The sequence below is a fragment of the Aspergillus vadensis genome (assembly GCF_003184925.1).
Source record: "Aspergillus vadensis CBS 113365 unplaced genomic scaffold BO88scaffold_5, whole genome shotgun sequence".
NCBI lineage: Eukaryota > Fungi > Ascomycota > Eurotiomycetes > Eurotiales > Aspergillaceae > Aspergillus > Aspergillus vadensis.
The window spans coordinates 38334-65626 of record NW_020292043.1 but is presented as its reverse complement, the minus strand read 5'-3'; the positions used below and the strand labels follow the sequence as shown (position 1 = coordinate 65626).

At 48.4% G+C, this 27293-nt stretch overlaps 13 protein-coding genes across 13 annotated transcripts; 6 read left to right on the top strand and 7 right to left on the bottom strand.

Moving 5' to 3' along the window:
• Positions 1-62: 62 nt before the first annotated feature.
• On the bottom strand, positions 63-950 carry BO88DRAFT_383474 (uncharacterized protein; the record flags this gene model as incomplete). The annotated part of the gene is made up of 2 exons (XM_025704669.1): positions 835-950; positions 63-700 (listed from the first exon to the last, which is right to left on the bottom strand). Exons 1-2 carry the CDS (start codon positions 902-904, stop codon positions 63-65), a joined length of 708 nt encoding a protein of 235 aa, XP_025565166.1. The 5' UTR covers positions 905-950.
• A 287-nt stretch (positions 951-1237) lies between these two features.
• On the top strand, positions 1238-2149 carry BO88DRAFT_412558 (18S rRNA methyltransferase BUD23; the record flags this gene model as incomplete). Its single annotated transcript, XM_025708091.1, has 2 exons — positions 1238-1260; positions 1333-2149. 2 exons carry the CDS (start codon positions 1238-1240, stop codon positions 2147-2149), a joined length of 840 nt encoding a protein of 279 aa, XP_025565165.1.
• Positions 2150-2800: 651 nt separating this feature from the next.
• On the bottom strand, positions 2801-4415 carry BO88DRAFT_335259 (isocitrate dehydrogenase (NAD(+)) IDH1; the record flags this gene model as incomplete). The annotated part of the gene is made up of 5 exons (XM_025702836.1): positions 2801-2888; positions 2959-3862; positions 3931-4005; positions 4081-4138; positions 4383-4415. The coding sequence occupies 5 exons, from the start codon at positions 4413-4415 to the stop codon at positions 2801-2803; spliced, it is 1158 nt and encodes a 385-aa protein (XP_025565164.1).
• Positions 4416-5739: 1324 nt separating this feature from the next.
• Positions 5740-6412, top strand: BO88DRAFT_402711 (mating alpha-pheromone PpgA; the record flags this gene model as incomplete). The annotated part of the gene is made up of 1 exon (XM_025706178.1): positions 5740-6412. One exon carries the CDS (start codon positions 5740-5742, stop codon positions 6064-6066), a length of 327 nt encoding a protein of 108 aa, XP_025565163.1. The 3' UTR covers positions 6067-6412.
• A 465-nt stretch (positions 6413-6877) lies between these two features.
• Positions 6878-7687, bottom strand: BO88DRAFT_451062 (uncharacterized protein; the record flags this gene model as incomplete). Its single annotated transcript, XM_025710613.1, has 1 exon — positions 6878-7687. The coding sequence occupies one exon, from the start codon at positions 7685-7687 to the stop codon at positions 6878-6880; it is 810 nt and encodes a 269-aa protein (XP_025565162.1).
• Positions 7688-8835: 1148 nt separating this feature from the next.
• Positions 8836-10229, top strand: BO88DRAFT_402709 (proteasome core particle subunit alpha 7). The gene is made up of 5 exons (XM_025706177.1): positions 8836-8911; positions 8970-9035; positions 9097-9255; positions 9339-9665; positions 9720-10229. The coding sequence occupies exons 1-5, from the start codon at positions 8909-8911 to the stop codon at positions 10056-10058; spliced, it is 894 nt and encodes a 297-aa protein (XP_025565161.1). The 5' UTR covers positions 8836-8908; the 3' UTR covers positions 10059-10229.
• A 99-nt stretch (positions 10230-10328) lies between these two features.
• BO88DRAFT_335275 (glutamine-fructose-6-phosphate t) lies at positions 10329-14019 on the bottom strand (the record flags this gene model as incomplete). The annotated part of the gene is made up of 8 exons (XM_025702837.1): positions 10329-10746; positions 10832-10997; positions 11273-11312; positions 11675-11886; positions 11941-12102; positions 12155-13548; positions 13626-13857; positions 13950-14019. Coding segments are annotated over 8 exons (2694 nt in total), but the record flags the coding sequence as incomplete, so codon positions are not given.
• A 3554-nt stretch (positions 14020-17573) lies between these two features.
• Positions 17574-21816, top strand: set1 (histone methyltransferase SET1; the record flags this gene model as incomplete). Its single annotated transcript, XM_025711984.1, has 2 exons — positions 17574-21183; positions 21244-21816. The coding sequence occupies 2 exons, from the start codon at positions 17574-17576 to the stop codon at positions 21345-21347; spliced, it is 3714 nt and encodes a 1237-aa protein (XP_025565159.1). The 3' UTR covers positions 21348-21816.
• Positions 21496-22447, bottom strand: BO88DRAFT_225489 (RNA methylation protein TRM112). The gene is made up of 4 exons (XM_025702037.1): positions 22161-22447; positions 21894-22083; positions 21824-21840; positions 21496-21751 (listed from the first exon to the last, which is right to left on the bottom strand). Exons 1-3 carry the CDS (start codon positions 22344-22346, stop codon positions 21836-21838), a joined length of 381 nt encoding a protein of 126 aa, XP_025565158.1. The 5' UTR covers positions 22347-22447; the 3' UTR covers positions 21496-21751; positions 21824-21835.
• Positions 22448-22774: 327 nt separating this feature from the next.
• BO88DRAFT_402706 (small ubiquitin-related modifier domain-containing protein) lies at positions 22775-24227 on the bottom strand. The gene has a single exon (XM_025706176.1). The coding sequence runs from the start codon at positions 24112-24114 to the stop codon at positions 22891-22893; it is 1224 nt and encodes a 407-aa protein (XP_025565157.1). The 5' UTR covers positions 24115-24227; the 3' UTR covers positions 22775-22890.
• A 205-nt stretch (positions 24228-24432) lies between these two features.
• On the top strand, positions 24433-24830 carry BO88DRAFT_412548 (U4/U6-U5 snRNP complex subunit LSM6; the record flags this gene model as incomplete). Its single annotated transcript, XM_025708090.1, has 2 exons — positions 24433-24616; positions 24691-24830. The coding sequence occupies 2 exons, from the start codon at positions 24433-24435 to the stop codon at positions 24828-24830; spliced, it is 324 nt and encodes a 107-aa protein (XP_025565156.1).
• A 547-nt stretch (positions 24831-25377) lies between these two features.
• On the top strand, positions 25378-26578 carry BO88DRAFT_335203 (S-methyl-5-thioribose-1-phosphate isomerase; the record flags this gene model as incomplete). Its single annotated transcript, XM_025702833.1, has 2 exons — positions 25378-25898; positions 25951-26578. The coding sequence occupies 2 exons, from the start codon at positions 25378-25380 to the stop codon at positions 26576-26578; spliced, it is 1149 nt and encodes a 382-aa protein (XP_025565155.1).
• Positions 26579-26612: 34 nt separating this feature from the next.
• BO88DRAFT_225315 (uncharacterized protein) lies at positions 26613-27031 on the bottom strand. The gene is made up of 2 exons (XM_025702036.1): positions 26908-27031; positions 26613-26800 (listed from the first exon to the last, which is right to left on the bottom strand). The coding sequence occupies exons 1-2, from the start codon at positions 26944-26946 to the stop codon at positions 26648-26650; spliced, it is 192 nt and encodes a 63-aa protein (XP_025565154.1). The 5' UTR covers positions 26947-27031; the 3' UTR covers positions 26613-26647.
• Between the last annotated feature and the right edge of the window lie 262 nt (positions 27032-27293).

Below are 27293 nucleotides of genomic sequence, written 5' to 3'. Positions count from 1 at the left end.
AGGGTATCCGACAAGATAAGATAATGTTAGTACAAAGACTAGGGCAGATAATGATCTCGTCCCTAGAAGCCTTTTGCCCGTTCACCCTTCCAGAAACCCATCAATTCCCCGTTATCTTTGACCCAGTCCCGCACGCCATCCACCAGGGCCTTGGCCATTCCCTTGTTCTTGGACTTTCCGTCGGACGCAAATGTACCCGAAGTGAACCCCGAGGTAGGCACACGGTCACCTGTGGCATACTCGGAGCCCATGGTAGGCAATACATTATCGCCCGCGCTGAGGCTGACGAAGAGCGCGAATGGAACCAGCCAGACACAGAGTCCGAAATAAGACGCAACCTCTGTGAAGGTTGGCATATCCTCCACGTTAACCTGATATGGCTGGCGCCAGCTGCTGGCACCGCGAGATGAAGGTAATGGCTGTGAAAAGTGGCGAAACCAAAGCCAATGATTCAACCCGACGAGCCCGCATGATAGGATGAAGAGAGGGTCGGACAGCTTGACTATGGGGAATCGGCGGAGATTGCTGGCATATACGATATGCGAGCCGATACTGAGGACGGTCAAGGAGAAAGGAAATCGGTCAAACAAGTAGAGAAGGATCTGAACGGCGATGATACTGTATATCAGCCGGTGCAACAGCCGACGGGCGAGAACTGTATGCTCCTCCACAAGCTCCGAGAGGTAGTAAAGACCGGAGGCTAGAGACAGGTCAGTCTGATGAATCCAAATAGCATCACAGGCTCTGTGAGCTCGGCATCTCGTTCTGTTGTCTATGGTGACGAAAGCAAGACCAATCGTCATCATCATCGCGCGCATTGCGGGCATATCGTACCTATCGCTAACGTAAGGAAAGCGAACCCTACAATAACCCCCAAATACCCTACCAAGGGTAGAATCCACATTATGCAGAAGTCGAGGGTGAGGGCGCTGCGGACCGGTTCAAATCGATAGGCACGGGCGTAGTAACATGAAGCATCGGATAGTTGGCAAGATGTAACAAGAGCAATCAGTTGGCCGATCTGGACCGTCCTCGGTGCCTCAGGCTATCACAAAAGTGCACCACCGCACCGTATGCCAAGCCCCCGCGGCTACACTCCGCCCGACGAAAGTAGGTTCCCCCCGAAAAAAAAAAAATAAAATAGAGAGAGGTATGAATGACTTCCCCTCTCTCTTCCAAACCTCCACATCGCTCTGCTTTTTAACCGCCCGAATCACTTGGGGACTTGATCGCAAACATGTCGCGTCCTGAAGATGTCTTGTAGGTGACCCTTGGTGGATTACGAGGAATTTCAGTAGCCAATATATCACTAACACTGTGCTACTATTCAAGGCCTCCGGATCTATTCTATGATGATAATGAGTCCCGAAAATATACCACCTCGTCTCGTATCCGTAACATTCAGTCCGACATGACCCATCGGGCGCTCGACCTCCTAGACCTGAAAACTCCTTCTTTGATCCTTGATCTTGGCTGCGGCTCTGGTCTCTCCGGCGAGATACTTTCCCAGGTGGCTCCGGAAGACGGAGGCCCGCATACCTGGATCGGCATGGACATCTCACCTAGCATGCTCGATGTTGCCCTCCAGCGCGGTGTCGATGGTGATCTCTTCCTGGCTGACATCGGGCAAGGAGTACCGTTCCGGCCAGGAAGTTTCGATGCAGCCATTAGTATCAGTGCTATCCAATGGCTTTGCAATGCGGAGTCTAGTGATGTTAGCCCGGAGTACCGTCTTCGTCGCTTCTTCGAGGGTCTCTATGCTAGCCTGCGGCGTGGTGGTCGTGCAGTTTGCCAATTCTATCCCAAGAACGACGCTCAGCGGAGCATGATCAGTGGGGCTGCCATGAAGGCCGGCTTTGGAGCTGGTATACTGGAGGATGACCCGGGTACAAAAAACAGCAAACTCTATCTCGTGCTCACCGTTGGAGGAGGTGGATTACAAGGTGATATCACCGGTGTTGTTGATGGTATGAACGACGTGGATGTCTTGGACGCCCGGAAACGGGCTATGGAGCGTGGCAAACAAGCATCATCCAGGAAGGGTGACAAGGCCTGGATTCTACGGAAAAAGGAACAGATGACCCGGAAAGGCAAGGTTGTGAAGGCGAATTCGAAATACACCGGCAGAAAACGACGTCCCGCTTTCTGATTTCCCTTGTACAGCGCGATCACTATGCCCTTATTATAATCCCCGATCACATCCTCACACCGGTACAGACCGTTCTATCATAGGCGGATTCCCCTGTGCTGGTCAATGACCACTGAAAAGGATCCAGCGTTCCGGTGTCGGCCTTTACTGGAGAGCTAGAGTAGGGCTCGGCAACAGGTACGCGGCTATAATTTTCACGTTTGCATACCACTTGAGTTTTCTCCGCATTTGGAGGTTTCTTTGCGCCGTTTCTTTGCCTCGGGGCAAGCCAAGACCATCCCAAGGGAGATGGCATCCCCGCTAATGTCAGGCCGCTGAAGTTCGTATCTACTGAACACTGGATTCCTCAGTTGTCGTTGGTCTACTGGGATCTTTTGCTAAGCAGTCCGGATGTTGAAGAGACACGCTTCCAAATTCAAACGTTTGTGTACAGTTTTACGCGCCATAGCACACAATCATGTGTCCGACGCCGCGCGTCGTTGTGTCAAATGGAGTGAAAGGGGGTACAAATTATAGAGACAGTCAGAAAGGCCAGGCTTGGTCTACAGATAGAAATAAAAACATTTCACTGGCCTATACAAGCTCTCATCATCATAATTGTAGCAGGTACCACATGCAAGGTAGGAGGTCGGTTTTCAAGTGGGTAATAATTTACAGAGCAGCCTCCATCTTGTCCAGGACTGCCCTGGTGAACTCGTGGGTGGTAGCCTGTCCGCCCATGTCGCGGGTCCTCGTTTTCCTAGGGAATTACGCATCAGCGACAACTCTGAATTAAGCTGGAAGGTTGAAATGAAAGTCTTGAAACTCACCCCTCACCGATCACATCATAGACGGCCTTGGAGATGCGGTTGGCATGGTCGTCCAATCCCAGGTGGCGCAGAAGCATAGATCCAGAAAGGATCATAGCGCTAGGGTTCGCCTGGTCCTTGCCCTTGATGTCAAGACCAACGTGACGGCAGCCTGGCTCGAACACAGCAACGTCACGGCCCATGTTGCAACCAGGGACAACACCAGGTCCACCCACAAGGGCAGATCCAATGTTGGAGAGAATGCCACCGTACAGGTTGGGCATAACCATAACGTCGAACTGCTGGGGGCGAGAAACAGCCTGCATGGAGGCGTTGTCGACGATCATGTCGTTAACCTCCAAAGTCGGGTAGTTCTCGGCGACTTTGTGGAAGGTGCTGCGGAAAAGGCCATCCGCAAGCTTCATGATGTTGGCCTTGTGGATGCAAGTAACCTTCTTGCGGTTGTTGGCAAGAGCGAAACCAAAGGCAAACTTGGCAATGCGCTCGGACTTGGCGCGAGTGATAATCTTCAGGGACTCCACGACACCCTGCACGGACTGGTGTTCGAGACCAGAGTATTCACCTTCGGTGTTCTCACGGATAATGCAAAGATCAACATTCTCGTGACGGGTCTTGTAGCCGGGAATGTTCTTAATGAGGACGATAGAGGCGAAAATATCCAGCTCCTGACGGAGAGCAACGTTGAACGACTGGTGGCCGGAGCGCTCAACTGGGGTGAAGAGGATACCCTTCAGACCCAGCTTGTTACGGCGCAGAGAAGCAATGGACTCCTTGAAAAGCTCTTCCGAGTGTTTGTTACCGGTGTCAACACCGCTAACATCTACCTGCTCCCACTCGATGGGAACATTGTCGGCCTTGAAGATAGTCTTGACCGACTCAGCAACCTCGGCACCGATTCCGTCACCTTTATGGAAACGAATCACCGAGGCATCAGCAAACTGATCAAGTTGAGGAAGAGGCGGGTGTAGGTACCTGGGATGAGAGTGACGGTGTATTTGCCGCCATACTTAGTGGGCTTGAAGATATCGGACTGAACGCTAGCAAAGGCTTGGGTGATAGAGTCAATAAACCATTATGTCTCTAGCAGAACGGTATTGCACGCGACTGAAAAGGTTGACGCACATCTTGCCGGGATGGAGGAACGGAAGGAAGTCGGCGCCGCAACGCGACGGAGCAAAGACTGCCAAGCATAACCGCGTTAGAGGGAATCGGAAACAACCAAAAAAGTAGATCGTCAACGAAAGGCAATTGAGCAAAGCATATGAGAGTTCGTATTCCAAGTGCGCCCAGGCGTTCCTCTCTCATTCAGCCGGGCGAAAGGATGTAGCGGGCGGCGGTGGGAGGGAAGTAAGGGCAAGGATTCGAGCGAAGTCGGGTCGGACAAAGGAATTGATCGGTCAAAAAGCAAGGAACCATCCACTTACCTGCGCGGGTTGCGCCGTCCGCAGAGAGAACATTTTGATGGACAAAGGAGTCGAGAAAAACGGACAATAAGATTGAATGGACCGAAAAGGAGGAGAGGAGAGGAGAGGGGACCCAAAAACGTGCGGACGGGAGAGCAAAAAGAGAGAGAGGAGGGAGAGGGAGGAAAGACAAAGACGGAACCGGAGACGGCGAGAAAAGACCTAAAGCCAGCGATGCACGAGACACCGGAAAAAACGGCGGATCGTCTCGGCATCCACTCAAGAACATGTCGGACAACCAACTAACTTACTACATACGCGGGCCGATCTTATCTCTCTATCACCGCCCCGACCAGCAATTTGACTGAATGGGTTCCAGTCCAGTATACGTACATGGATCCTCTACCTACTTACTGTACCCTCTCACAAGGGGAAACGAATGTACGACCACATGATCTTATTCTTAAGAGCTTTTCTCTGTTCCTGTCAAGGGGGAAAAGTCCCAAGAAAGTACGTAATGATTAAGAAACAGCCAGCAACCACGGCTGACCCGCCACATGCCGGTCCTCGTCGAGGGTCTCAAAACATCCGATTTGCGGAACTAGAGCGGGTGCTTTGTTCACAACCACCCATGTTCATCAAAGTCAAAGTACTCAATACGTAGCTTATTGATGGCTGAATCTGGTCATACTTTGTCTTATTGGTAGAACAAGGGAAACATGATATATTAACCACCTCATTAGGCCTGAGTGTTATTGACACCCAGATTTGGAAAGCCTGCGATACTACCAAAAAATATGAGGTTGTAGAGAGCAAAGTGGACGATGGATAAAGAAAGATTCCTGATTGGGATTCCTGGGTCTCTCTCTTTCCCCCTCCCTCTCGACCTTACTATACAGTCTACTTCCTTTCTATTCCTTATTGAAGCCGGTAGCTAACACCAAATGAATAGTCATATTCCAATATTCTGTCTCTATTGGTGGCAATGTCAATTGAATCTCTGGCTCATTTCTCTTGCCTTGTCATTCAATACACTGGGAAATTATCCTCCATCTACTTTATTGACTGATGTGTTGTCTTTCCTGTTCAATTGGTGCTTTATTCAGGAGGATGTTGTTGCTCCCTAGTACCTTCTCTTTGCTGGCTCAGGCTCTGGACCCGCTTCAATAGCGATATGTTCCATTGATGCACAGCAAGGCAGAGTTGACCCAGGTTTCCCTGCGTTCTACTAGCAATCTATATAAAGGCACTGGTTCTTCCGTGTTTGATAGTCTTGAAGAAATATAAACTGTCAAGCCAAAGCTCAAACAGGATTCCCTCAAGTTCCAACTTTATCTGACTTTCAGAAAATTAAAAACCCTCTCACATTCCTGCAAATATGAAGCTCGTCTCTATTGTCCTTGCCGCTCTTGCTGCCACCACTGTGCAGGCTGCTGCCCTGCAGAGATGGTGTCACCTCCCTGGCCAGCCATGCAACATGATCAAGCGTGCGGCTGATGCTAGCGGAGAAGTCAAGCGCTCTGCCGATGCTTTGGCTGAAGCCATTGCAGAGGCCTCTCCCGAGACCCTTCAGAGATGGTGTGTCCTGCCTGGCCAGCCTTGCAACAAGATCAAGCGGGCTGTCGAAGCCGGCAGCGAAGTCAAGCGCTCTGCCGATGCCTTTGCGGAGGCTATGGCCGATATCGACGAGTCTGACTTCCAGTAGGCTGGGCTACTGCCTCCAACGAGCCCATGCTTCTCTTTCTCACCCGTCGCCAGTCTTCCTAGGACTCAAGCAACCAGAGTCGGGTTTCGTTATCTTCTTCTTTTACATATCTTTTCAATTACGTTACTTTCGATCTACGTCATCTTCTCTCCCAAAGCTGTTATACTGTGGCTTGGGGCGGTGCTTTGGCTTGAAATTCAAAAAAAAATCCAACATACTACATCCAGGCCGAATTGAAGACCAGCAAACCAAGTGCTGCGTACTGTCTAGTCACTCTTTCTCGCAATATATCTACCGCACCGACTCTCTTGGATGCTGGCAGCTACAACTACCTCGTTGAGTCCTTGCCCTTCGGTTCAGATCTTGAATGAATACCTATCGTGGCCCTCGAATGGAGAAAGAAGGGAGAGATGGTGAACAAAGGGAGCTTGGGAGATAGAGGGAGCATAGTTTTGTCATGTCTACGAAGTTGTCTGTGCGCTCCCATGGTCATATATTGCTTATATTAAAATAGCACTACAAAAACCTGTTAACACGTTCTCTCTCCCTCTACAGCTTGGCTAGAGATAGAAGGCTTCTTCCGTAGTTGATGTCGCTATAAGCACATGCATTCTTTGACGGCATTAGTTAGACCGTCTAATAGATTGTTATCAATCCAGACGAGAGCCAGGGAAATATAAAGCGATCCAAACATAATATTCCAGGGCATTCACCATGCCGGAAACTCGCAGGCTCATCATTATGGTAACATTATCTAGAAATGACTACCACAACCTGGGAATGAACGCCATGGCCATCTTGTACCCTCGATCTAACGAGGTTGCACTAGGCCGCATTGGGGATGACGGTTCATCTCGTCGAATAGACCGTATTGATACTCCACCGAACTTTGCTGTGTAGGTTCCCACCATCTTCGACAATGAGCATAGTAAACAGGGTCACTTGAAAGCTTGTATGGTGATCCGGTTGTTGGTTCAGCCATGAGGTGTGTGGGCTGCGATGAAGGGAGTTCATGCCATTCCCGGGCGATCGCCTCATACCCATGGACCATATATGGCTCAGCATACTGGTGTCCTTCGTCTCCATTTTCCTTCCTATCAGGCACATCGCACATTTCACGATCACCACCTGTGGCTGCCCAATTCAATGAAGTCGGGGCATGGCCAACAGTGCCGGCTACATTCGAGCTTTCCTGGTCCAGCAATTTAGTTCCGACGACGTTGCTAGTTGCTGCATAGCTGTGCTCTGGGGAGATCTGCCACATCTGGATGAGGCGCGATTGTTGTTCTGGCATGGCATGTTCAAAAAGCTCCATTTGCTTGGCCGAAAGTGTTGAAGGGTCCACGTTGTGCTGTCGGAGTGTCTCGTTGACGGTAGCATTGGTGCCGCGGCGATGAACACCTTCGGAGGAACGAGTAATATTCTGTTGAGCAACATGCGCAGAGTGATGGTAATGTTGTGTGATGCTATAGACAATTGGGGATGAGGGAGCAGGACGCTGTACTCCCACGCTCTCTTCGGGTGACAACGGCGTCTCTAAGTTCATTCCCTTGTCGAAGAGTGCTGAGAGATCATTCTGTAATTTCAAATCGCTTTCAGAAGCGGACAATCCGCACTGCATGGTTCTCTTGTCAGAGAGCTTATGAAAACAAAAGGTTAAAAGTATCTACCTGGCTACAATAGGGGTTTTCGATGAAAGCGGCAAGTGCATTGGAGATATCTGTAACTTGCCCACAGCAGGGGCAGCTATGCAATATAGATGAAGACATGTCGTCTATGTATCTTGGGGATGCAAATGGATGGCAAAGGATGCACGCTTGACCTTCTCCTTCTTGGTGTTCTCGAAATAAAAGGGCGGGCGGCGAAGTGGAGGGGAATTGAATATTGAAGCCCTAGACAGCTCCAGGTCCAGTTTGGGATACAACACTCTAGCTGAAGGGAATCACGCAGAAGTAAAGGATATGCTTGCTCAGTAGGTAGGAAGATTTAATAGGAAACATCAAGCAAAGTGGTGGGGAGGCGCTGGTCAAATGTAAACCGATACATGTCGATGCCCGAAACAGACACATGGTTGGGCATTTATAATGAAGGTCAGTAGGATCAGTACCTTATTCATGCAGCCTTAACAATATCTTGTTCACAGAAAGTAGAATATACCTACCTACCGACAGAAAGTCGCGTGGCTGTTCACCCACCGGATGCTGGTTATGTACTGATTGAACCATCCACGTCATTCAGAAGATGGTCATTTTAAGGCCGACAGGGGAAAGCCGGCGGGGATGGAAACCAGTAGTGCATGCCAGCCCACATGCATACTACTAGGTACGGTTGTTTGCATACCGTATCCCCTCAAACATATAGTATTGATCAGGTGACAAAATTTTACATGCGTTGATATCTTAGAACCAATCAAATGTGGCGCTCATTCTGTGCGATAGCTTGCCTTTTCGAGTAGAGTATACAGTATATCATAAGATGTATAGTAAGGATGATGCAACGAGACTTATTATCCCCTTATCGCAATCCGGCAGAGTGGGGCCAGCAAAGCTGCAGGGATCGCATCACATGACAGCGTCTGGCTTGGTAAAAGCGGCAAGACACTAGTCTATACCAGGAAGGGGATGATGTACCCGCTCAGCTGTTCGTGCTTAGGCAGGCATTGCTAACTACGCGTACCTTAGCTACCTACCTTACCCGAGTGATCACATTGCTAACTGCCCCGTTGCCTGTGCTCAAGCTTTCAAGTGTCTTCAGTATCTCAACACCTTGGCCTCATCGACATTCTCATATCTTCTAATTCTACTCCATCCCTTGAGTCTGTGTTAAACAACCTTCACCAGCCATGGTTCGTTCCTCAACTCCCAAGTCGACGTTCCTTCGTGACTGATTATCTCATTACCTAGACTTCCATTGGCACTGGGTACGATCTCTCCAACTCCGTTTTCTCCCCAGATGGTCGCAACTTCCAGGTATCCATTCGCCCTGCTCCACCTTCCTAGCAAACACGGCTCTGTTGACTATTCAAAATAGGTAGAATATGCCGTTAAAGCGGTAGAGAATGGAGGGACAGCCATTGGTATCAGGTGCAAAGATGGTGTCGTGCTCGCAGTAGAGAAGATCATTACCAGCAAGCTTCTGAAGCCTGGCGCCAATAAGAGAATAGCTACGGTTGATCGTCACGTTGGCATTGTAAGGATCCATGCTGAGTCCATGACAGTGGGCGTCACCGCTGATTAGGAGTCTGTCGCGCTAATACGTTGCTTCCATGGTAGGTTTCCGCCGGTCTGGTGCCAGACGGGCGACATTTCGTTTCTCGGGCTCGTGATGAGGCTTCATCATGGAGAAGTGTTTACAAAGGGCCAATTCCAACTTCTGCGCTATCCAACCGCCTTGGGAGCTACGTGCAAGCTTACACACTCTACTCTAGTGTCAGGCCTTTTGGCGTGACTGCTATTGTCGGAGGCTGGGACTCCGAAGCCGAGCTTGCTGTCGACGGTCAGGTCGGAAGTGGGCCCAAGTCGGGTTCTGGCGGTAAAGTCGAGGGCGCTAAGACTGGAGGTCCAGGTCTATATATGATTGAGCCAAGCGGCCTGTACTGGGTAAGCATTTGTAATTTACAAAGGTGCTTCTAGACGATGCTAACGCTTTCGAAGGGTTATTATGGCGCCGCCACCGGGAAGGGGAGACAAGCAGCCAAGGCTGAGCTTGAGAAACTCGACCTGGGCTCCGGCACACTGAGCCTTCTCGATGGAGTAAAGGAAGCGGCTCGGATTATCTATGTCGCCCATGAAGACAGTAAAGACAAGGACTTCGAACTGGAAATGACCTGGATTAGTTCATTAGACGGTCCGACGAAGGGAAGGCACGAGGAGGTACCTAAAGAACTCCGTGAGGAGGCAGAACGGGCAGCAAAGAGAGCTCTGGAGGGAGAGGATGATGAAGAAGACGCAACAAAGGGTGATTCAAACGAGAGCGAGCGGATGGAGGAGTGAACTTTACAGTCTGAACCCTACACCTGAGACTCTGTCAAAGAATTATTCATCTCGTCATTTTACCCCTATTCATGTGAACCTCATATCCTGATGCACAGTAAACGAATGTATGCTATATGGCAATTGTGCCTTAAGACCGCCAATCAAGGTTGCTGATCTTCGACGTATACAATTGATAATTTCTCTTTTGTAGAGCTTGATTGAGTACCATACATCAACGGAAGAATAACTCAAAACGAAACAAGAGATCATTGCCTTGCCGAAGGTCCACTAAACAATTTTACCCTCGGCCCAGTCTCTTTTCTTTGCTCCAAGTTCCACTGCAGCATTTCCCCAGTCCTCTCCATGATTGTGCATTCCCTTTGTGCCCAAGCCGGCTCTTTCCAAGCCTTGCTCTTCAGTCAAGACAGTAAGCACGCCAAAGATAACCGGCAGTCCTGTATCAAGCTGCACACGCATCAATCCATGAGTGACGGCATCCGCGATATATTCAAAATGCATGGTCTCTCCTTTAATCAGCACTCCAACGGCAATGATGGCATCGAATGGTCTAGGTGCATCGGACGATGGCGACTGCGGAGACGCCTTAGTGAGGTCCGCTGTAGAGGAAGACAGCAGATCGGTGGCACTGATGCCTTGCGCCGAGGCTGAGCCTTTGGCAGCTTCAATCTGCGAAGCCGCATATAACCTGACAGCGTACATAGTCAGCACCAGCCTCCGAGCTCACTAATAAAATCCCCGAGAAAGACAAGACTTGATGACAATGGCCTTACTTCTGCACGGCAAAGGGCAACTCATAACTGCCTGGAACAGTGTGAACCGTTATGTTATTCTCAGCAACTCCAGCTGCAAGGAGGCTCCGCTTGGCCCCATCCACGAGAGGACCAATTATGCCCATATTCCACCTCGCATGGACAATGGCGATTCGTAGCCCAGTTCCTGAGAAAAACAAAATTTAGCAGACGGATCAATAGTCGTACGATCACTTTGAAAGACGTCATTACCATCATAGGTCTGCGCAGCGCCCGGGCCTTTCAGAGACAGAGAAGTCATCGCGTTCGAATTCTTGTATGGGATTTCCAAATATAGGGTCTCGAGGGACTATCGTTGTCGAATTGAAGAAGGGTGCTGTTCGAGGAAACTGATGAGACAGACAAACAATGTGCAACATATATGTGCGAGTTCCCACGCAAAGTGGGGGATCGGAAGTGTACCCCGCTGGGTCAAGGGGTAATGATCCCTTGAGCTAGATATCTCGTTAGCAATATTTACTGATGTAATAAAACATCTCTCAGATCCCCCACTCTCAACCCACGGAATTCCAGGTTACTTTACTGCCTTCGGCTTAATATGTACAAGTCTAGTTCACTACTAGACACACTACTGGCTGCTACTTTCTGCCATGCGACGAGCTGGCCAGACACACCTCAAACAAACGGAAACAACGGAAGCAGAAACTAAACGGAAACGGCAACTAAGAGAGAAATGGGCAAAAACTACCAATACTGCAAAGTTTACATGTTACCATCATTAATTTAGAAACCCTATGGATTAATTGAAAGTTCCCACTCTCGTGCCCACAATCTATCGTTTTTCTTCATCGCCCTCTATTCAACAGTAACCGACTTAGCGAGGTTACGGGGGAAATCGACGTTGAGACCCTCTCCCACTGCAAGCCAGTACGAGATAAGCTGCAATGGGATAACGTTCAAAAGACCTTGAAGGCAATCGACCGTCTTCGGGACCTCAATCTTTTCTGTTTGAGCCGCAGAGAACTCTGGGTCATCATAGTTGCAGATCACAATAGGACGGCCTCCTCGTGCAATGACTGTTGGATGGTTAGAGAATAAAGCTTGCGAATGTGAGCGGAGGATTGACTAACCTTGCTGATAAGCATTGAGTGATTTCGAGAAAATATTATCCCTCGTAAGGATCATGATGATAGGCAGGTTCTCATCCACAAGGGCAAGAACACCGTGTTTCAGTTCGCCTGACATAACAGCCTCACAGTGGAGGTAGGAGATCTCCTTGATCTTAAGCGCACCTATAAAATCATGTTAATGAGGAGTGGTGACAAGAAATATCGACCTGCTAACCTTCAAGGGCCGTGGGGAACTGGCCACCTCTGCCCAGCAGCAGCAAGCTCTTCTGATCCTTGAAGAACTTTGCGCACATTTGCTTGATGGGCTCATTGAGCTTCAGGATCTCTTTGAATTGCTCCGATACCTTGGCCAAACCCTCCATGATCTCCTCGCGTCTCTTCTGCTTGGAAGCCCGATCCTCGCTAAGCGAGAGTGCAAACATAACCATGGCCACGAACTGCGATGTGTATGCCTTCGTAGAGGCGACACCAATTTCTGGCCCAGCATTGATGTGCACACCGCAGTGAGTCAAGAGGGAGATGGAAGAGCCGACAACGTTAACAATACCAACAGTCAAGGCACCGCGCTCGAGACAATAGCGCAAGGCCATCAGGGAATCGGCTGTCTCTCCCGACTGGGAAACGAAAACACATGTGTCGTCACGGAAGACAGGTGCCTGTCTGTCCAGGAAGTCCGAGGCAAGTTCAACCGAGATAGGTATCTCAGTAAGCTCCTCGAAAACACCACGCACGGCCATGCATGAGTGGTAGCTGGTTCCACAAGCCACAAAGATGATTCTTCTGCACCGACGGATGGTAGAAATATACTGCCGGAGACCGCCCAGTGTGACTTGCTTGTTTGCGACATCCAGTCGACCGCGCATAGTGTTGACCACGGATTCGGGCTGCTCAAAGATCTCCTTCTGCATAAAGTGATCAAAGTTACCCTTCATGATTTCCTGTAGCTCAAGTTCAATGGTCTGAATGGCGCGGACATTAGACGTGCCATCATCCTTGGTCAAACGGTGGATGTTCAGCTGTCCTTCATGGATATGAGCAATGTCATCGTCTTCAAGGTAAAGGACCTTCTTGGTGTGCTCAACGATCGCTGATGGGTCTGATGACAAGAAGAATTCGGCTGGCTGAGGAACGCCGTCATCGGAAAGGAAAGCGCGGGACTGAGACCGGTGCAGGAGTGACTTGTCAGGAGGTGCAAGCAGTCCAGTAGCAGACTTCTTGATGGCAACGTTTTGAGAAGCCTGCTCCGCTGGAAGGGGGCCATCCTCGGAGTATTCCACATCAACGAAGTCCACCTTCATCTTCCTCGAAGTTCGCACACCGATAACAAGCGGGGAACCCTTACGGGCTGCAATAACTTCATGAGGATAGTGCACAGACTTGATGAGGAGACCGAAAGCGCCTTCGAGTTCTTTGACAACAGCCTTGGCCAATACCGTGAAGTCAATGTCTGGCTGCTGATCGTAAAGATATTTAGTAAGCTTGGCAATGCATTCAGTGTCTGTCTCGGTCTCGAAGCGGAATCCTTTGCTCTCCAGCAAGGCCTTCAATTCTTTGTAGTTGGTAATGATACCATTGTGAACAACAGCAAACTCCCAGTTGGCGTCAGATCTGGATTATGGCCATACGTTAGTTCTCATGTTTCCTTAGCCTAAGCCAATCGGCGGGCATAATTTCAGTAAACCAACCTGTGAGGGTGACAGTTCTGGCGAGACGGAGTACCATGAGTGGCCCAGCGTGTGTGAGCAATACCAGCATGGGACTCAAAGGTCTTGGTGAAATCGGGCTTGGACTCTTCAATGAGTTCCTTCAACTTAGCGACCTTGCCAACTTCCTTGAAGGCACAGACTTCCTTCTTCTTGTCGCCATCGACTGCGAGACCGGCTGAATCATAACCGCGGTATTCGAGTCTCGAAAGACCTACGCAATGTCAGGATACAAGATATATTGGGAGATGTTCGGGGAGCGATTTGAGACATGACAGAGGCTCGCTCGACGGAGAGGGGACCAACCGTTAAGTATAGTATCAAGAATGAACCTGCGGTCTCTTTCGACAAGGTAGTTGATGTAGCCGAAAATGCCACTTGAGAGTTTGTGTTAGACATCGGAATATACAGAATTGAGCTCTGGAGCCATACATACCACATGATTGGTTTTTATTCAACGTGATTACTCGGAGACGTGAGGGAGGGTAGGGGGCCGTTTGACGCTCCAAGAAGACGACACTATTTCTGGATATCGAGAAGTTCACCTAGGGAGATCCATGTTAATCAAGACACCAACAATGAACATTGTGTTCGGAAATGTATTCGACTTACTACTTATGAGAAGGGTGATGAACAAGGGTGTAAGTATGAAGGTGGGTTGAAAGAAGGAGGAATCAGGAGGAAAAGACACGGAGAGGTTGAGGAGATGGTTCACTGGGATCAACAAACAATTGGGAGGGTAGAAAGGAGGGGGAGCTGTTATGTTTTATGTGGTGAGATCGACCCACCTTGGCACACACAGACCAGGGAAGCTGCTATAGGCACTCTCAGCCATTCATCAAATGAGGTAGCAGCCAATAAGCCCACCCTGCGCCTCACACAATCGACTGGTATGTTTCACCCGTGACCTGAGTCAGGCCAGGGCCATCCGCATCCAAGGTAGCGATAGAGTATTATTGTACTAGCTTGTACGAATTGCTCAGTAGATACCGAAGTGAGATACTCACCCCCACCTGCATGGTCAGAATAACGCTCCACTTTTAACTATTATTAGTCAAGTTAGGCAAATTCTTTCCCTGACGCCATGGATCTGGTTCGAATGCTGAGACGGAGTATATGATCTAGGGAACTTCTAAACATAGGTTTCTAATAATAACTTCAGCGCTAGGTAATAAATATACTATCACTTCGCCCTCCCTCCCGATGGTCGTGATGATCTGCTTGAGAGATAGGTATGTACTCCTACAATTGGAAAATGCAACACATCAAGTTGTTAGCGGCAGGCGAGATCAGGTGCGGGACCCATGTCGGCAGTAGCAGTTATGTATGTGTCTTGGAACAAAGAACCTGGCAGGTATAGAGAGACCCTACATCGTGAGAGAGCCCCTCTTTGTGCTTGAGTCGTATCCCACAATAGATTTTGCCTCTGGTGTAAACTTGCCCATGGAAACCGAAATAATCGAGTGGGAAAAGGGGGAGGGGTAATTGTCGCGATGTGTTTTAAAAGGGGCCACCGTGCGTATCCCCTGGGTACTTCATCTGACCCATGGGGAACTGAACCAGAAACTCGAGGCTCCCCTTTCCTAAGCCGATTACTAAATAGTAGCGGTTCACCAAACAAGATCCCAAAACCATACTTCAGGAGCCGCCAGCTCTCTTGTCTAAGTAGATTGGGCATTTCAGTTTTTCTTATTTATTATATATGTGACAGGCCTTTCAACGGGACCTGGAATACGAGTCTCACGTACCAGAAATAATAAACACTTTCGTAGATGCAGAATGCCTACCGAGCATGCGGGCACACCGCCGACTGGGTGGCAAAGACAAAGAAGTGGCCTACATGCAACACTCGATATATCTTTCATGATTCGTATCCGGATTCCAGGAAGTAAGGAGTAGATACACGGACAACTTTACTGTCTAAGTAGTCAAACCTTAAGGTCTATTATGCTTGTTCTGTTGTCGCACGGTATAAGACTCTGCATACCCGACAACATTCATAGGTTTCTCAGCGTATCTGTGGTTTTACATATGGAGTACCGCCCACACCGTCGCCAATACTAGTCAGCTTTGCTGTGCGATGGATACCGATTAGGTACGGAGTAGAAGCCCCACACCTCAGTGCTGTAGGGTTTTTCAGCTCTAATAGGCCTCGGAGGCTGATGCTCTCTAACTACTTACTGGTAGTTTGCATGTGTACGGTTTGTTTTTCCTCTCCGCGGTTCTCGCATTACTTGAATTGGTGCATAGATATCTGCCCCTCCAAAAGCAAGTATGTTGAGCGATGCGTAGCTTGCAAATTCAATTGCATAATTATGTTCATACATAGGGTTTCCCTTGTTGTAAGCACGAAAACGACTGATACTTAAGGCAGGCAGACAATAAATTGCTCCAGTGTTGAGTATTTAGTTTGACCCACGAACGACTGTAAGTGTCTTGTCACTGCCGAAGTGCAGTTAAGAGGCTCATATATCTTCTAGCACACTATTATCGGTTTGACCACTCAATCTACCTTTACTAATAGCCTGTTCAGGTCAGGAGGCTATCGAGAGTCGATGAAGTAACACTCTGTGTGTACCTCTAAAATCCCATGCCCACTAGCTCGCGAGGATGACGGTCCAACATTGCCGTTTCATCAGTACATTCAAGCTGTTACAAATCGGAAGGGTTCCGGTCTTGCAAGACATTGGGCGTGAAGCTCAGGTCCGAGTCCTATCAATAACTACTTACCGTTCCTTATTCAATCTTCACCATATTCAATACATATAACATTAGACATACAGATTGGATGTATTCCATACTACCCAGTCTCTCCAGAGGTTGCAAAACAAATACGAGTATGTTGGAATGACGCCCACAATTGCATTACAGAAAATGAGTATTATCAAAGGATGATGCCATGACTGCGAACAATTGTGTTAATCAATGTTAAACGCCAGGTCTTTCTTCTTTCTGGAGTGCCATGCAGAGCCCTGGCATCAAGATGCACTGCTGACTATGCATAAATCTGTTTGCTTCGTTAGGACAAAATCTACATCCTTCCCGTCCGCTAGGTTGTCGTTGTCGATGTCGTTCGCAAAATCAAGTCAGGTCACTACAGCACATAACATTGATCATACGCTAGATGATCAGAGGATAATATCGGCTCAGGACTAGCGTAGGAATTGACAATTCCACATCGTGTTTGACGAAGTCCTGGCTAGGCAATATCCAGGGTAGTAGACAGGAGTAATTGGCCTTAGGTGACAAAGTATGGTGGATGGCTTTTCTACCCATCGCTCCGTACTCCGCACCACTACTGTACGTGGTAAGAGCAGAAACGGCAAGGAAAGATATTCTACGTCGAAACGCGAAAATCCTCTATAACTTCGCAGACCTCATGGCAATGTGCAGTACTTCTCTGCCCCTTCATTTTGCGCCTTCTCTCTTCTTCCCTAGCCGACAGCCGTGTTTAGAGCCATCCATCGCAATCGCACATGGATTGTTACGCTCCCCGCCACCTTGCAAGCCAATTCCTGCCATGAATCGCTCTCTCCGCGCGCTTTTCCAGTCGCGTTGGTAGGGGCTCACCAGAACGGGGAAAACCAGATTGTTTAGTCTCTTAATCAGTACAGCCTCTTCTCTGCTTTCTTTCCCTACCTACCTTCCTTCCTTCTTCGATCTTACCCTCTTTAATTTTACTTTTTCTAACCCAGGAATTGTAAACCCACCCCTTCTGTTACCGTCCTTTCCTTTTAACTCCGCCCGAGCCAGCTTCTCTCAATTCTACCCGCTCTCTCCAGACTTTATTGATTTACTTTTCTCGCGTTACCGCCTTGTGCCCAGGATATTTCCTGCCAATAAATCCGTGCACCGAGTATTATACAACTACCAAGGATGCTACCTGTTGGTTGGAGCTGTCGTGGTCTTGGCTTGTAGCCACCTCTCAACATGTCGCGCTCCTCAGCAGGATTTGCAGACTTCTTCCCAACCGCACCGTCCGTCCTCCAGCAAAAGCGCAAGACCGTCCGGGAGCGGCCTCGCTCCGAGGCCCATCCGGAACACGATCATAGCGATGAAGGGCGTGCGCTTCCTGAAGAGCCCAAGGCAATCCTTGAGTTGACTCCGAGTCTTAACGTGGAGGAACAGAATTTGCCTACTGTCAACGGTGATGGACCTGCAAGTTCTGCCAGTGTGAGCGTTTCGGCTTCCCGCCCATCGACACATAAGCATAGCACGGCATATGGAAATGAAGCGCGTCTCGATACGCTTACGCCACTCACTAACGCGGAGTCGTCGCCCGCTCAGAGGCTCAGTCCATCTCACATTAGGATAGCCAACGGGATCGAAGATAGTTCAGGCACCATGAAGACCGACGACATCAAGCCCGCCATGACGCCCCTGCAAACCCCACCAACGCCCCGATCGCAAAGTCGCACTTCTGGAAACGTGAGGGGCTGGAAGTTAGTCTACGACCCAGATTCAGAGAAGCGGATATCATCCAAGGAGAAGCGAAGGAAAGCGCGATATGTGGATATAGTGCCTAATGGGCAAGATGATCGACCAGCAGACCCTCGTCTAAAGATATCCAATTATTCGCGAGGTGGTGGCTGCAAGCAAAAGACCAAATTTCGGCCAGCTCCTTACTCATTGAAACACTGGCCATACGACGCTTCGACAACCATTGGTCCTGGACCCCCGGTACAGATAGTGGTCACCGGATTCGATCCTTTGACCCCAATTGCCCCAATAAATGCGTTATTCTCGAGTTTCGGAGAGATTGCTGAAATCAACAACCGCACCGATCCAATAACCGGTAGATTTTTGGGAATATGTTCAGTCAAATATAAAGACAGCGCATCTTTCAGAGGAGGCGGGCCTGTTCTCGCGGCGAATGCAGCCAGGCGAGCCTATTATGAATGCAAAAAAGAGCAACGGATTGGAACGCGCAGAATCAGAGTCGAGCTAGACCGGGATGGCATCGTCTCGGCAAAGATAGTAACAAGGGCAGTCGACTCCCAGAGGATGGGGGACAGGAACAACCTTCCAAGTGCAGAGGAACCTAAAACGGGCGTCTCGGCAAAGAACAATGAGCCTCCACCGACGGCTCCCAAGGGCCCTTCTGGAAGGTCCCAAATGCGCCCAACGGTCCCAGTCCCGGAAGGGCCGAGGGCAAGCTTCCTGAAGCCTGTTGTACCATCACTGGTGGAGGAAATACCTATACTAAGTCAGATCAAGCGTGACCCATATATATTCATCGCACACTGTTACGTACCGGTCCTCAGTACCACCGTTCCGCATCTGAAGAAAAGGCTCAAACTATTCGACTGGAAAGACATACGTTGCGATAAAACAGGGTACTACATTGTTTTTGAGAATTCAAGGCGCGGCGAAGAAGAAACCGAAAGATGCTACAAGATGTGCCATATGAAACCTCTGTTCACATACATCATGAACATGGAGAGTCAGCCCTATGGGAATCCTAATTACGAACGAAGTCCAAGTCCCCAAAGACTGCAGGCTGAACAGCGAGAGCGAGCCGAAAAGGACAGGCTGAAAAGGGAAGCAGAGTTGGACGTTGAAGAAGAAAAAAGACAACGTGCCCTGGATCTGGACCCTTGCAGAGAGGTGGTGGCAATAATAATACGGGACCTACGAGACAAATTACTTGAAGATGTGAAGTCTCGAATTGCAGCACCGGCCTTGTATGACTACCTGGATCCAGTTCGACATGCTACAAAGAGGGAGAGGCTGGGGATTCCTGAGCCGGAGGGGGCTAAAAGGCCTATGTTCCGCATCGACCTCGACAGTTCAGCTGGCACACCTGACTCACGCTCTGACTTGTCAACCAGTAGGAATCCTTTGGGTTCGTCTGGTCTGAACATACTGGCTCTTCCACGGATCAGAAAGGCACATCGACTAGATCGCACGAACGCTGCGTTCTTGGATGAAAGAAGAAAACAGCCCTTACGAAAGAAGGAAGTAAGACCACTTTACCATCGTCTCCAGCAACTACACGATGTGGACGATTCAGACGATGAGCAAAGGACACCGTTTACCAGAGACACTGAAGATTTAGACAGTCGTGCCCCGAGCCGTATGAGTTCTGAGACCTCTGATTCAGAGGAAGACTCGGATCGGATCGGTTCTGAAACGTTGGATGTTCCTGTTGCCGAAAGGCTTACCGATAGCGATAGGTCTCACGATGTAGACATCACGAGAGATGATATATCTGGCGATTCGCCAAACGAGGCTCCCGAGCAGGTCACTGACCGACTCCAATCTTCATCACGCAAAAGAAAGGTGGATGATGAGCGAGCAAAGGCACGGAAGAGACAGAAAGGAGGCGATGAAGGCTTCGATATGGATGATGCGGCAGGATCTGGGGAGGACCAAGACATGGCATGCTCCCCATCTCGGTCAGTCACCACCCAGGATGTCATCGCAGCGGCAGATGAACCATCTGTAACTGGCACGGATCCCTTGGTCTCTCACGGTAAATTAGCAGGGCATGGCCAAAAAGATGATGCACTCATGGACTCATGGAGTGCTGATGTCGAGTTCAAAAGTCTTGGCAAAGACCATCGCCATCTTGTATCTCAAGTTGGTGGTTTTGAGCATGGCAAGCAGACTGAAGAGCCTAGAACGGAGATTGAATGGCGTGTGTCGAATGACGAGCCTCGCTCAACGGTCGATGACGACGAATCAATTGTGCTGGATCTCGACGGTTGGCAGAATTTAGTCAAGGATGAAGAGGATCTTTGCTTTCTTCGTGATGTCTTACGAGAGTTTTCGAGATCCAATGTTGGGAACCTTTCAGCTTGGGCTTGGAGACAAAAGGAGATCAAGGCACTTAATCGCCCTGAAGAGTCTGGTCCGGTACGCGAGGAGACCGTCATTCCCGGTTACTATGTTTCAAACACGACTGGGGCAGCGAGAACTGAGGGAAGAAAACGGATCTTGGAGTCGGAGAAATCTAAATATCTGCCGCATCGGATCAAAGTTCAAAAGGCTCGTGAAGAGCGAGAAGCTAGGGCGAAGAGCGATCCGCATGCTGTTGCTGCAGAAGCCGCAAGGATTGCTGCAGCAAAAACGATCTCGAAGTCCACTTCCCGTTCAACGAGGGTTAACAATCGCCGTCTCATTGCTGATATCAACGCTCAAAAGCAGGCTCTTCCAACTCAGAGCGGAGAAGGAGATGTTCTCCGGTTCAATCAGCTGAAGAAACGGAAGAAGCCAGTTCGTTTCGCTCGATCAGCCATCCATAATTGGGGCCTCTATGCAGAAGAGAACATTTCTGCCAACGATATGATCATTGAATATGTGGGTGAGAAGGTCCGGCAGCAGGTCGCTGACATGAGAGAACGGCGTTACCTGAAAAGCGGAATCGGTAGTAGTTACCTTTTCCGTATCGACGAAAACACGGTTATAGATGCGACAAAGAGGGGTGGTATTGCCAGGTTTATCAATCACAGCTGTACGCCGAATTGCACGGCGAAAATTATAAAGGTCGATGGCAGCAAGCGAATCGTCATCTATGCATTACGAGACATCGAAAGGGGTAAGTGGGCATGGCATGTATTGGTCAAATTGAAAAGGTACTAACATACTCCATAAACAGATGAAGAGCTGACATATGACTACAAATTTGAGAGGGAGTGGGATAGCGATGACAGAATCCCATGCCTCTGTGGTTCGACCGGGTGTAAAGGTTTTCTCAACTAAGGCTTCCACTGAGTTCCCGGAATCCATTTCAAAATAGAACTTCCTCCCCACTACTCTTTGTCTCTCCCTCACCCTCTCTCTCCTTCTCTCCTTTTCCACACCCACCCACTCAAATCTCGATACCTTCCCCAATCTTGGTTTGCAATTCCATCTATAGATAGATGCATTAGTCTGACGGCGTTCATTTGGAATTGGTCGAGAGAAGGACCAGCATCCGGCTGGTAGGATTGTATTTTATGACAACGAAGTGCGTTTCTCATGATATGAGTTGACCAGCTGCAAAGAGTTCGTGGAACTTCATGTTCCAAAGTAACTTGCGATCCTTTAATTACGTAGAGTTGACAGCCGGCTGGCAGGCAGTATCGGTAGATGCAAAGCCGATTGACGGAAGGTAACAAATGTTCCTGTCAATAAGAGACCAAAAGATTCCTGGACAGGCATCTCGGCTTTCAGTGACCGGACTCACTTGAACTCACACCTTCATGCATTTAGACTGCGCGTGGTCAGCAGAGTCAAGGACAAATATAACGGAAAGGAATATCAGACCCAAATGACTGGGAAGAAGAAAGTTAACGATTCCCTCCTTGATCATATATTCATGGCCACAATTTCCGCAACACAATCTTCCTTCAATAACCTGTGTTTCTAACAAGAGCCTGTGGAGTTCTTTTAGAAGCTGCTCATCATTAAGCGCATCACCTTCCGGCTTGGTGTCTGGGATTTTGGGAAAACCGAGCTATGTCCGGGTGAGTCTAAACGGCCTATACAGCAGCATATGGTATGATTTGCATTGAACCAGGAATGTACACGCACCTCATTTGCCATGACTCGCAGCCCTTCCCAATCAATCCGAGGAATAATATTGAGTATGAACTCTGGCTGGAACTCCAGTTCCTGCAATTCTAATTCAGCATCTCGAAAATGTAGCGGATATGATGCTGCTGCTGTTTTGCACCCCTTCACAGCACAGGTCAGGAAGTTGACAGTGATGAGCTTCATTTTGAATAGAGATATTAACCCAAGATGAAGAAAGTGGGCGACGGTGCTACATTTTCCTTCAGAGTTCGCTTTGGGTATATTGGGTGGGAAATTTTTAGTGTCTTACGTTATCGGTAATTTTCATACATTGACTGCCGTTTCTCAAGCCTCAGCGAAATTTAAGCTAGCATGCTACGAATCAGGGGGTAGTTACTAGGCAAGCACATGCCTGTGAAGAAATCAAAGACTTGAAAATGAAATAATCCAGACTTGAGTACAACGGCAGCTGTCTTCTACGGCGCAGATAAACATCACTGGTATGGTATGATGCCGTGAAATCATGTTTCACATTGGGTAATGATACCTTCCTCCCCCGCTCATTCCTGGGAAGGTTTAAGAGAAGATAGAACTCAATTTCAGGACCAAACTGTAGGTTTTGAAAAATATAAGACCACTACAAATTTCGAAATGACTGATAATATTTAGTCTAGTACAAATTGTTTATTAGATATGTGAACCGGTTTTTGAACATATTCGATATTTTGCCTACATCCCTGTATCTCGTTCACTTGATTATAACCTCCACAAGATCGCTGTTCATGAGCTCGTAGTCTGCAAGATAAGCATTATATTCTAAGCGGTCACCGTCAAATACAAGTTGTATATCACGGGTTGCGGGTATCTGCTTAGCAGCACGAAAGGTAGCAGCTAGCTCTGATACCTGCATCTCCAGGTTCAGCTCTACCTTCAAATCACCAAACCCGGGACACTTTAATAGTATCCTGTCTGGGGACGAAGTTGCTCCATTCCAGCTCGGATATTCCGGACTGGACTTGGCGTCAGTCACAGTCTGTGAGTGTGAAAGATCAGCGCTGAGAACGTCTTCTGTAGAAGCTTCCATGTGAATTTGTATATCCTCCAGATCTAAGTGGAATGTGTCATGTCCGTTCAAATTACCGCCTTTTGCATGGATTCCCAGGCTTCGGCATGTAGTAACATCAAACAGTCTCTTACCCTTCCAGGTCAGGAAGACCGATTCTTGCATCTCTTCGGTGAATTTCTGGCGATTACACCATGCTAGACGGACATCCTTTAGAGGTTGGTTCATTTTTCGGCGGACAATCAATGGTTTGGTATTTGGAATTTTTGAGGTAATGAGGATCTGAACTATTGCTTGATTATGGGCAAGACTGTGATTATGGGGTCTGACAGTCTCATCAACTTCTCGAGCATTTTGAAATTGTGACTCTTGCACGGAAGCAATCTTATTCTCTTTGACTGCTTTTGTAACTTCTGAATGCGCACGGATTGTCTCAACTTGAATGAGCTCCACATCAGGTAGTGACTCACAACATTGGTCATCAGTCTCTGTTGCAATTCCAACTGTGATACCACAAGATGAGAGTCCCGCGGATGGACGACAACTATCGCCATTATTATTGGTCTCTTGTAAGTGCTTATGAGAAGCATTATAATCCAATGGTTGTTTCGCATTGTGCAGTGCTTCATTATGAGTGAGGGCCCCTGACGAACTTTCTGCGGAAGGCTGTCTGCAGGAGAGACGTCGACGTTTGGAGTTTTTGTGCTCTGGTTCCTGCTCCGGTTCCTGCTCTGGTTCCTGCTCTGGTTCCTGCTCTGGTGCATGCAGTACAGACAGTCGGCTAGCACGTGCTTTCCGGTTGGCAGTGATAATGTCATTATAGACTTGACCAGCATGACGGTAGAAATGCGGGTCTGTTCCCTCATCTCCCCTGCTTGCCCATGAAGGCTTTTTGAAAAACGAACGCATTTGAGTTGGACGTGGTTAAAGGTATTGATAAGTGTAAATTGAAAATCGCAATGGAAATATAATGAATCCGGAGTAGTTGACCAGATGCAGTCATCCAGAATACTTGATAAAACAGCACTCAATGTTACAGTGTTACAGCTTACGGAGAGGCACGTGTTTTATGACCCGGACCTTCGTCTAATCCCTTTCGGGCTAAGACTGATGATAACCCCCAATCACTAAATCAGTGAAATTGCCAATCACGATCACCTAGCGCCTGCTGAGCATTTCCAGCCCTTGTTCAAAGCTTAGAAAAAGGAAGAGAGAAAGGACAACAAAATGGAGAACGGTGCATCATCTGATGGCAAGGATCCCTCAGCCTTTCTGGGTGAAATTATTGGCGCCCCAGTTACTGTTAAATTGAACTCAGGCGTTGTCTATAAAGGTGAACAATCATCTTCTGCTTTGTTCTACCTACCGTTTCTGCCAAAATCGAGTCTTTATCCCCTGGTACAGGAGAAGAGTACGACTCTTATCGGGGACAGGAGATATATACAATCGAAGAACAGGAATACTAAACGCTAACGGACTCTTCAGGGGAACTTCAATCGGTAGATGGCTATATGAATATCGCTCTGGAAAAATCTGAGGAGTTTGTTAATGGAAATCTGTCCCGCAGTTACGGGGATGCCTTCATTCGCGGAAATAATGGTTTGTTGTCACACCTAAGGAGATGAACACGTCTAACTATTTCTCTTCGACTCTCATAGTGCTGTATATATCCGCGCGTTAATACTATGAATTTCTGTTAGCGACTCTTTTCTATCAATTAAATGATTAGCGCAGATAGTCACTCCAAACGCCTCTGAACGAGGGTTTCAGCAGCGAAAACAATCTCTTATTTAAGACCCGTGTCAAATAAAAAGATAGTTATACTTTAGAATCTGCACTGCTTCCATTGCGCAAACCAGGAATCGCTCATGGAGGGGCACCCGTCTGACTAGAGGCTGCTTTATAAGGCGCGGCAGTGACCTAGACACTGTGCCCCACCTAACGGTTAAAAGTGCGATTCTGGGTTCAGTCCTGTGTTACAGACCAGCAAGTCAGGCTAGTTTCATTTTTTCAAACCATCCAGCCAACATCACATTCGGTCTTTCGTTATCTTTTCGTACTCGGTCTTGCAGAGCTTACTTTCTGCTTTATTTCCAAGTGTGTGTCCTCGCAAGGAACGTATAGCGTTCATAAGTTTTGAATCAGTTCGCCTCTTTCGAATCGAACAGAATCATGACTTTACAGGCAATCAGATATAACGAGGGCAATCTGTCCATCATAGATCAACTGCAGCTTCCATATGTGGAACAATACATAACGATACAATCAAGTGAGGAAGCATGGCACGCTATAAAAGATATGCGTGTAAGAGGAGCACCCGCTATTGCCATTGTAGCGGCCCTCGCTCTTGCATCTGAACTTCATAGCCTTATGGCATGCAACGGCATTCCCTCGGAAGCCCCAGAGGTTCAAGCCTTTATCATGGACAAGCTAGATTACCTTGTGAGCAGCAGACCCACGGCAGTAAATCTTGCCGATGCTGCTCGGAAGCTTAGGGCCGTGGCGAGTGATCATACACAGAGGCCTGGATCAACCGGGCGCAGCGTTGCTACTGCTCTGATACAAGCAGCAGAGGAAATGCTGATGAAGGATATTGAGGACAACAAAAACATTGGAAAGCATGGTGCCCAATGGATCATGGCCAATGCCGTGGGCAAGTCGAAGGCTACTGTTCTCACCCATTGCAATACGGGGTAAGTACAACGAAGCTCAACTGCAGGTGATCCGATTCTAACCCGCCGTCAGCTCCCTTGCAACATCAGGTTACGGCACTGCGCTCGGAGTTATCCGCGCCCTTGCGTCTACAGACAATCTCAACCATGCTTACTGCACCGAGACACGACCCTACAATCAAGGATCTCGGTTGACTGCGTTCGAATTGGTCCACGACCGTCTCCCCGCCACCCTCATAACAGATTCTATGGCCGCTGCTCTACTTGCGAAGTCTGGTACTCAGGTAGATGCCATCGTAGTGGGAGCGGATAGGGTGGCTGCGAACGGAGATACGGCGAATAAAATTGGTACTTATGGCCTCGCTGTGCTTGCAAGGTATCACGGTGTGAAGTTCCTCGTTGCTGCACCGCTTACTACAATTGATCTGGCCACCCCGTCCGGTCATGAAATCATTATCGAGGAACGTGCGGCCTCCGAGGTCACAACTGTCAGAGGACCACGTGCCAACAAGTCTACCAATGGTATTGAATTAGAAACTGTGCGCATAGCCGCTGATGGCATCAATGTCTGGAACCCGGCCTTTGATGTCACACCGTCCACACTTATTGACGGTATCATTACTGAGAAGGGCGTGGTAGAGAAGGACGCCGATGGCCAGTTTCACTTGGAGGGCTTGTTTCGCAACTCCTTCTCAACATGAGCTTGCGTCGATGTCACCTCGTCTTGATTATAGCATTGCCCATTCGTCTGCTCAATTTCTGGGTGCTTTTCAAAAGCGTTCAGTAACTCCTCTATCTTTTCTTCCAGGTTGTCCAAATGATTTTCCAGCGCCAGAGCTGTCATTTCGCCACTGGGACCATCCTGTTAGGTGAGGACAAGGGTTGATTGTCTTGCACGCATACCTTGTAATATCCCTGAAAGCCTGTTGCTAGCGATCAGCATCTTCGTGTTGAATGTAGCAATACCAAGGCGCTCGAATCGTATGTATCCATTGGAGTGCGATTCCTGGTCATGCTCGAATCAACTTACTTGGGCGATGGTATCATTATGTTGATCACTAGAAGGCATGGCTGCTGTGCGGGTATCTTGGTGGATGATGGCTCAATGATTCGTTGTCCGACAAGGAATTTTGTGCTAGATTAGAGTATGTAGTAATGTTCTGCCAGTCAGTTCCGCCATGTTTGTCCTAACTCAATTTCAGCAGCCTTATAGATTGTCCTAGTAGTGGTCATGTGACTTTACACCCCGCCTCTGCAGTCGTGTAAAAGCAGCTCTGTAAAGTCGGTATATATAACACTGTTTATGATATACAATAACCTACGTATGGTTCTATAAGGATGAATATAATGAGATAATGTGAAGAGTATATCTTATCTGTAAATATAAAATATAAGATTAATTTCTTTAAAATATTA